Below are 10009 nucleotides of genomic sequence, written 5' to 3'. Positions count from 1 at the left end.
TATCTACCACAGTTTCAACTCTATTATTTTCTGAGCATGTGCAGCGAGAATTCACTGCACAAATGGGCACAGGTTCAATCAGCCCCAATGTTTTAATAAATTCAATACCATGCGTTTAAAACAGCACTCACTGTTTAAAGCCCAGAGTGTTTTATGTTTACTGGGAGTGCTGGTTTTAATTTCACATCCAACCCATTGGGAAGCGGGGGAGCATTTGTACATAAAGCCCCTCTATATAAATCTAAAGAATAGAGCAATCACCACTTGTGTATTTGGTTTTGTTCAGTTTTTTGCTTATTTGGCAATTGGTAGAATCTGCTAGAGCATTTCAATTGTTGAATTTATATATATTCATATACAGTATTTAGGGATATTGGGGCAGATTTATTAAGCTTGGAGAAGAGATAAACTGGAGATAAAGCGGAGAAAAGGTAAAAGGAGATAAAGCACCAGCCAATCAGCTGTGTTTGAAAAAGACAGTTGGGAGTTGATTGGCTGTGCTTTATCTCCTTTTACCTTTTCTCCTCTTTATCTCCAGTTTATCTCTTCTCCAAGGTTAATAAATCTGCCCCATTGGTTCCAAACTCAGGTTTAACAGCCTAGTTTAAAAGGCATCCATATGTTAATGATCAATACCCATAGCAACACAACTAGTCTCAAAATTAACTTATTGAGGACTCAATAATAATAATTTAGTATCCAACTCACCACAAGTTGCAGCGGCAAAGAACCAAATTGGCACAAAAGTGCTTGCTACCCAATGGGGCAGAGAACCATTTTGTGTGTGATTGGGCTGCCATACAGCTGGGTAATGCTGCACAGGTTAGACTGTGCAAATGGATTTGCTGGCAATTAAATTCCCCCGTAGATGTGGCATTGCTAAGGAGTTGTTTACTGTTCTCTGAATGGCATGTGAGTTATGACACCAGTTGGATAAAAGAGTTTTCTGAACCAATATTAGGACATATATATATATGACTTTGCTTGCTGTCAATTTATGGGAGAAACTGCTGGAACTGAGTTTAAGATAAATATCTGTTTCATATACATAAGAGACAATGACCAAATCTGTATCTGCATACCCTCCAACATGACCCATTCCATTAGGTACTAAACGCTCTGTTCCTGGACTTCCCTGCCAGTGGCAGTTACAGAGGTGGGACTCCAACATGGTCCAAAATTCAAAGAGGGGGTCACATAAACTGCCAGTGAGTCCAGGACAGTGATGTTTGCAGTGGTATTGGGTGTGGCTCCCTTTTTGAATATTGGACAGTGGTGCAGCAGTCCCACCTCTGTAACTGCCACTGGTAAGGAAGTCCAGAAACAGAGCATATTGTACCTAATGGAATGGGTCATGTTGAAGGGTATGTATCTGTTTTCAGTCCAGACACATATAATAATTATGTATATAAGTAATAAACAAGCTTCCCATGCTTTTGGTTTTATAGGTAGGCTTACCATACTTTCCCATTAAACCAGGACATTCATAAATTACACAGATTGCACTAGCCACTTTCCTGATGGAACAAACCTGATGGTACCGACGCGTAATAGCAAGCGCCATCCCAAACTTTCTGTTGCACTTAAAAATCACACCCAATACTTGCAGTACAGTACTGTACATCATGCAAATCTTTCATTTAAAGAAGTGGTTGCAGCATAGACAATTATTGTACTTCAAGGTATATACAGTAAACCATTTTATTTCTCTGTGAAACATTTCGTTGCATTTTCTCTTTTGTGCATATTTTATTTGGAGCTTTTCATAAATGCTCCCAAGGTGCTTACAACAAATCACACATCTACCACATATGTAAGGATCTAAAAACGTTATGTGTGGTAAATGTAGGCTGCAGTACTTCACTAACACTTCAAGTTCTGACATGCATTCTGTAATGTTTGGGCATGTCATAACAAAAGAAGCAAAACATAAGTCACATACATGAACTATATGAGTGTAGCCATAGTAACAGCTGGTTTGTGCCACCAATCTAAATTGTTGCTACATAACATGGAAAGTTTACACTGAGGTATTCATAAAATATATATATTGGTAATAAGTAGCAGCTACTATCACTGCCAAATCCCAAGATTGTTCTATTCTTTTTGCAAGAAACAAAAGCTGTGTAATGTAAGAGTATTTACAGGAGCAACACACATAGCCAATTTGGGGCTAATTTAGCAGCAGTCACAGTTTTGCTAAAATATCAAGGGCCAGATGACCTAAGCTTCAAAAGTGATAAAACGGAGAGTGATAAACTGCCAGCCAATGAGCTCCTACCTGCCATGTCACAGACTATGTTTGAAAGATGTCAGGCAGGAGCTGATTGGTTGATTGTTTATCACTCTCCATTTTATCACTTTTAAAGCTTAGTGCATCTGGCCCCAAGACAGCAACTGGATGCTATTGAATGCTGGGTGCCAGCTGCGTTGTCCAGAACACTCTCCATAAATGCTGCATCGCTGCCCACTCAACGCCTGCCCCTACCAAACTGTGATCACATTCTTCTAAGGATGCGATTGCACTTTGAACTTTGGTTCCCGTGCTAACATAGGCGTGCCATTGCCTTCTTGGGGTGGGTGGCTGACGTCACATGTGGCATACAGCTGACATCACATGTGGCATACAGCAACCAAATGTCCATCTGGAGTGGCCTTAAAACAAGGCTGCTCTAAGTTGAATGGTGAATAGAAAGATGGCTATAAAAGTAAGGGGAATGATTTAGGGGGAGATTCTCTAAGAATCTCCGCCCCCCTTCGCCGCCCATCGCATACTTAATTATCGCATATGTTCTAACATATGCGATAATTAAGGCAAAGGACAGCTCTTGCGTTAAGAGCTGTCCTTTGCGGTGAGTGTCGCCGGGTCCCAGCAGGTCCCGGCGGCTCTCCCCTCCCTCACACACCCGGCGCTGCTGCTGCTGCGCCGGGCTCTCCTCCTCCCTGCACCCGGAAGAGGATCAGTGCAGGGAGGAGGTCACAGGTCCGGGCAGCACTGCGCTGTGCTGCCCGGACACAGGTGAGGGGGGAGGGGGGCGATGCGGGGCGGCGGGGGGTCGGCGCGGGGCAGCGGAGGGATGCAGTAGAAGCCCATTGGCTTCTATGGGGCATCGCCAGATTTTTCTGGCGATGCCCCCCGCCGGGTTAACTTACAGCATCCCAAAATGCGGTAAAAACCCTGATAACGGGGTTTTTACCGCATTCCTTGTTTAGAGAATCTCCCCCTTAACCCTTTGAGTGCCAAGTGAATTTGTCTAAATAAGTGTGAAAATTAGCAAGCAAACATTTTTATTCAACATAATGACCTGTAATGATTACCTTATATAGGAAATATAACCTTTATTTACAAAATATTTTTTTTATTTTAATTCATATAACAAATGTGAGCGACGCTGGCGTTTTTAGCAGATATTTTTCACATCTCTCATAGATATGTTGGCATTCAAAGGGTTAAAAAGAAAGGACCTGATTCAAATGTGTTCGCTAATAAATTCGAACAAATATGGTAATTCTATAGCGACCTGAAAACATATTGAGAAGCCCATTGGCGGCTTTGCAGATCCAATCTCCTGCGTACAAATAGACAGTGGTTGTCGCAGATCCTTTGATTACCCTATAGGGTCGCACAGAATAATTGCAGGGAATGAAATGCCATGTTTTGTACAAACAGAATATCAGTTGTAAACTGAGACATGCCACAAAACGGTCAGAGCACACCTGCGTTTTAGCTGCCATTCCATGTTTCCTCCTCAAATGGATTGTCAATCACTCTGCTAGCAGAATCACTACGGTAACTGGCATCTAGGCAGTGTGACCACGACACATGTACAGATGGCCATTAACCATTCAACTCTATGAATAATTATCAACATTGCATATATATCTCTGAATTAAGCTCAACATTCTACATTTCTATGGGTAGTAACCCATAGAAATAAATCTTCCAGTAACCTTTATTGTCTTTGCTTAATATCTCTTTTTTACTTTGTCAGATTTAGGGGATGATTCAGTTAGCTGTGAGCCAGCCCACAGTGGGCCAGATGTACTAAGCTTAGGGCCAAATGTATCAAGCTTCAAAAAGTGAAAAAGTGGAGAGTGATAAACCATCAGCCAATCAGCTACTACCTGTCATTTTTCAAACAAAGCCTGTGACATGACAGGTAGGAGCTGATTGACTGGCTGTTTATCACTATCCACTTTATAATTTTTTGAAGCTTGATACCTCTGTCCCAAGTGCTGTAATGGAGAGTGATAATAAACTGCCAGACAATCAGCTCCTTACTGCCATGTCATTGGCTGTGTTTAAAAATGACAGGTAGGAGCTGTCCATTTTATCACTTCAAGGCTTAGTACATCTCGCCCCATATAAGTAAGTACTCACATTTGCCACATTTTTGGTATCCCTGAACTTACAGACTTTTGTTCACTGTCCCATAGGGCTACATACAAACATCTGCTGGTTCAGGGCATGATGGGGACGACTTGCTGTACTGCTGTTGGAGATTTCATGCTGGTGCAATGGCACATGGAGGGCTCAAAGCTCATTTTAAATGTATCTCCATATGCTGCTATAAAGCATATAAGGATAAAACCTCCTTGTGTAAGTACTTGAACACATCCCTATACTGTAGACAGAATATAATGTTGCCCATCTCCATTATTTTTCTCCGGGCGATGTCAATCTTAAGCAAAAGTCTGGATACAGATGTATGTGTGTTGTTTGTGCACGTTTACGGCATGGAAATGTGTATCTTAAACACAAGAAATGCACATTGTGAATAGATTACTAATAATGCGTGGTTTACATTTATTGGTACTTATGTAATATCTGGACTCCCGTTTTTCTTATGAGACCGCGTCCGCTCGCCACGCTTCGGGCACAGTGGCTCGCTGCGCTCGCCACACTATATAAAATCAACTCCATGCGTAGTGGGATAGTATGGTATGAAAAAATGGGGTGCATTTAACATGGGAGCCCAGATAATACATAAGTACCCATTTATTTAATTAGAGTTTCTTCATTTTTTCCTACTCACTAGTTTCCATGACATTCCTTTAGCTGATATACTGTACAATGGGCCTAATGCTGATATGGTCAGTACTGCACAGCTGCGAGGAAGCAATAGCATAGTACAAATATTTACTGCTCCAGGAGGTGCTTGGAAGTGGTTCTGGTTGATAGATCTACACTGTCTAAATAGTCAATAGGTCGACACAAAAAAGACAACATGCAATAGGTCGACACAAGCAAAGGTCGATATGCACTAGGTTGTCATTAATAAAAGGTCAACATGCAATACAGATGGAGCCCTCTTCATCTAGCACTTTAATAGGATTAAGTGAGTAATAGGATTACTGTATTGTTCTATGTATTGTATTGCTGCTAAGAACAATAGGATAGCCATGGCTAGCCATGGTGAGCCACGATCTAAGGAAGATAGTTGAGAGGGGCTCCATCTGTAGGACGACATGGTCAAAATGCCAACACAAGCAAAAGGCCCACATGAAAAGGTTGACTTGAGTTTTTCACATTATTTTTATTTTTTAGGTGGACTTTTTTTTATAATAAATCATCCAAATGGACTCTAATTGAGTCTAAAATCATCAGAAAAATCACCACCATGCCCATTTTCTGTAGATTCGCACATGAGCAGTAGGGTCTGATCACTCTAGTGCTCAGAACCTACTGCTATTGGTGCTTCTCCAGGCAGAGAAGGGGGCCCAGTCAGAGGAGGCTGCAAACGTGCCTCCTTCTCTCTTAAAACGCCCCTGCTCCTGCTACTATATGCGATTCAACTTTTGTGTACGGAAATCATCCACAGCTCCCAATCAGTCTGATTGGGAACCCCTCTGCCAGGTCCAGGAAGTTTACCAACACAGACATTGGTGCTCTGGAAACACCTACAAAATGGGGGCTGACACTGACTGTTTTGTAGAACGGTCCGAGTTGCCGCAGTCCAAACACTTCAGAATGCCAGTTATGCTGCGGCTAAGGAGGGACATTGAGTGATCGCACAGGACCCTTTCTGTGTAAACCCCAAACCATTGCAATTGTTTGTAAACCATAGGGTTTGCATAGAATCAGGTACAATGTTTTGTATTCTGCTATCTACTCTGCCATTTCAGTACATAAATAGTTCCTGATCAGAAAAAAGTAATTTCAAAGAGTGAAAAGGCAACCAAGAAAACAACAACATTTACAATGTAAGCTATAGGAATACTCAAGTGTTTCAAGCATTATTCACACTCACCCACCATAAAAATACCATGTGCATAAATGTAGCAGTACAAAATAAAATTATTTTTTTTAGGCAATGTGTGAAGTGACACTTTCCACTCCAGAAGTGTACCTAAACATTGGAATGGTCCTTGTTAGTCTCATCCATTTAACCAATACTCTGATTGGACAAGATTCAACTTTAACTCAAATTCAACTGCAAATCAGCTGTCAGTCTCTCCATGAACATTCTCCATGTGCACCTTGAGGTAATCATTTCTTGTAAACTTTTTGTGGCAAAGCTGGCACTCGGCCATGGGGCGATTAGGGTTGTGAGTCAGCTTGTGTCGGATCAACATCTTTTTCAGACTGAAAGACAGGTCACAAACCTAATACAAAAACATGACATAAGGAAATAAAATATGTGACACTGTGGACTCATGCAGTTAGGACTAAATATAACAGAAGGCCTTATTAGCATAAGGAAAACAAACAGGGTCAGCTTTAAAAAGTGATAAAATGGAGAGTGATAAACAACGAGCCACTCAGATTTTAACTGCCATGTTACAGGCTGGGTGTGAAAAATGACAGGTAAGTGCTGATTGGCTGGTTATTAATCGCTCTCCACTTTATCACATTTTGAAGCTTGATACATCTGGCCCACAATATGGCACGGGCTTTTCTCATTAATATATTACTTCACTAATTATTGTGAATTAATTGAAGATTATAGCTGGAAAAGTATGAAATCTCCCTATAAAGCTCCTGGAAATGTTTCACCTGCACCAGTGTTTAGGTACTGCATGTCCGATGTCTAATGCTCGATTAACCCCCAAACTGCCTGCAACTGTATGCCCCCTCTGTACCTGCACCTGGAGCCAGACACACAACTTACACCACAGGCACTGTGCAGACACCCAAATCACACTACTTCTCATTTCCCCCCTCTCTACTGCACAATGAATCTCCGGTCCCTGCTGTGATCCTTCCTGCATTGCTGCCGGCCACTTCCCCCCATAGGTTTCTATGGGGGATGCGAAACTGCCCGATGCATCAGCATTGGGCAGCATCGCTTTGCATCCCTGGGCGACCGCCATTTCGAAATGGCGGTAGACCATTGCAGCCTATGGGCTACATCCCACACTGCCGCCGGGGCAGTAGGGTCGGCGGGGGGTCAGTGCTAACCGCACATGTGCCGGCACCCAGCTCAGCACTTCGCAGGGAAGGTCCTGTCCCTGTGCGTGGGGGATGATACATCCCGCTGATAGGATCGCATTTTATGATGCGACCCTGGGCGGTAATATTCCAATGCTATCCTTGATAAATGGGCCCCTTAATGTGAATGGCACACTGTGATAAATAGGTGATAATGACATAAGACATAAAAACAGCTCTTTGCAGTTTAAATTGCAATTATACATGCATATGGTGCTCCAAATCATTACTATGCATGCAATCAAAATAAGTACATTCGTTGTTTTTTTTATTACATTTAAGTTTAGAACAAATAATGAAATCCCACATCAGTAAAATACTGGTATTGATACTTACTGGAAAACATATACACATTATTTTACACATAAGTTATATGACACATCCCACTTGTACATTACAGCATTGCGATAATAAAGAGTGAAGTTACAGGAGCTGACATGCCAGACTCCCACAGCGCACACACAATGCCATCACAGCACTGCATACTGTCTTACTCAATAGAAAATGAACGTTTAAGAACTTACATCACACTGGAATGGTTTCTCTCCGGTATGGGTCCGCATGTGCTCATCTAGGCCCCGTTTCTGGCTGAAGGCTTTGTTACACTCCGTGCACTGGTATGGCTTTTCCTGTATGCAATGATATAATGTCATAGTGAGATTACACAGGGCTCCATGCTGCTAAGGGACTTGCATTGCTCGCTGTGTGGTACAAGCACTTCTACTTTCTCTGGGATTTATGTAAATAATATGAAGTAAAAAAATCTAAAACAGTGATAATGTAATAAAATGTTAAAAGTTCACCCAGAAATTCAATATATGTACTTCCTTACTCTTGCCTCATATCCATTGCTATATATTTGCATACAGTATATATATATATATATATATATATATATACATATATATATATATATATATATATATATATATATATAAAATCAGTTTTAAGATGATCTCAGCTCATTTATCTTCCTTACGCCGGCTCTTCGCCCATCGTCTCTCCAGGTATTTAAAATATACATTGGATGCATTAAAAAAAGATTAGTATAATTCCATGAAATGTGAGAAATAAACTGGAAAGATACATGCTTCTTAACAATCTATCCACAAACTGAATGGATAATACAGTTAAGCAATATTATCTTACATAATAAACAGTGTAATCTTATATAAATTCTGTCAATGACAGATGTGAAGACAGATAGAGGGACTCCGGGGAAGCGTGAGATGCAGAAGGAAAATGGTGTCATACACAAAGGGAATGGAGAAATCAGCTTTATACTGTACTGTGAGTCCTGTAATGCACTGTAAGTCCTGAAACAGTAATACGTGCTTTATCCCTATCATATCAAAGGAGGGTGAAATACCATTATCTTTAAGCAAAGGGGCTACTCCTACAACACTTTTGTGAAAAGGCACCTTAAGAGAGGAGGGGGCCCGGTTGCAGGCTCTGATTGGCCCCCTCCATTTTGATGATGTAGCATTTTGTATGCAGTTACAGCTGTGGTCATACACAGAATATAGGCATGCTGCATATCATTTTAATCAATAGAAGCTGCTTGTATATACTAATCATAGCGCTTTGCGAATCAAACACTTTTTGAGGGAAAAAATGACAAGCAAAGACACTCCATACTATCGAGTCACGCAGAGCTCATGTGTTATGAGGTGACTTGTAATGCACAGACGATAGATGTATATGGACAAATCTGTATCACTGCATGATAAATAGGGTTATGGTATAGTGGGATCGACAGTGTCTAGGTCCACAGTCCCTAGGTCAACCTTTCATGGTCGACAGTGTCTAGGTCGACACCTATAAATGTTCGGCATACCCTAGGTCGACACAAGAAAAAGGTTGACTTTGACGTGGTCGACACCTGAAAATGTTGACATACGGTTTTCACATGTTTGTGAGTCTTGACTCTGTCGACGTGGGCAACATATAAGTGTACCGTGCCCACTCGCTTGGCTGGCCATCTTTAGGGCACACTATTATAATCTAACTCTATGCCCACTTAGATGGTTAACTATGAACCAAGTCAGTATTAAAAAAAAATGCACGTCAACCATGTCAATGTTGACCTTCCGTCAATCTTGACCTAGGGTATGTTGACCTTCTGGGGGAAATTTACCAATATGAAAAACCTAGTTTTTCGTATTGGTATTTTCCCTACGACTGCATACGACTGTTTAAGTCGTATGCAAAGTCGTGTTCCGGAGGATCAGTTACAAAGCAGTCAGATACGACTGCTTTGTAACCCTCCGATGGTGTAATGATTCGTATTAGCGGCCGTATATACGGCTGCTAATACGAATTATTTCTAGCAGTCTGCACAGATCAGTCAGATCCGTGCAGGCTGCAAGGTGTAAAAAAAAATAGAAAAATAAATAAATAAAAAAAAAACGGCGTGGGGTCCCCCCCACAGCCGAAACCAGCACCAGGCTGACAGAGCCTGGAGCCGGTAATTAAAAATCAGGGAACCCGACAAATAGGGGTTCCCTGATTTTTAACAACCAGCCCCAGGCTCCTGCTCTGGGACTGGTTCCCAAAATACGGGGGACAAAATGAGTA

At 41.5% G+C, this 10009-nt stretch overlaps 1 protein-coding gene across 1 annotated transcript in view; it reads right to left on the bottom strand.

Annotated features, from left to right (window-relative positions):
• Nucleotides 1-536: 536 nt before the first annotated feature.
• PRDM5 (PR/SET domain 5) overlaps nucleotides 537-10009 on the bottom strand; it is a 206088-nt gene continuing 196615 nt past the window's right edge. Inside the window, exons 15-16 of the mRNA XM_083174449.1 lie at nucleotides 7957-8061; nucleotides 537-6606 (exon numbers count right to left, since the gene is read on the bottom strand). Coding sequence (XP_083030575.1) covers nucleotides 6442-6606; nucleotides 7957-8061 — 270 coding nt within the window. The 3' untranslated portion in view covers nucleotides 537-6441. The remainder of the gene's footprint in view (nucleotides 6607-7956; nucleotides 8062-10009) is intronic.

Source organism: Crinia signifera, chromosome 1, assembly GCF_055691185.1.
Source record: "Crinia signifera chromosome 1, ASM5569118v1, whole genome shotgun sequence".
Lineage (NCBI taxonomy): Eukaryota > Metazoa > Chordata > Amphibia > Anura > Myobatrachidae > Crinia > Crinia signifera.
This window is presented reverse-complemented; position numbering and strand designations above follow the sequence as displayed.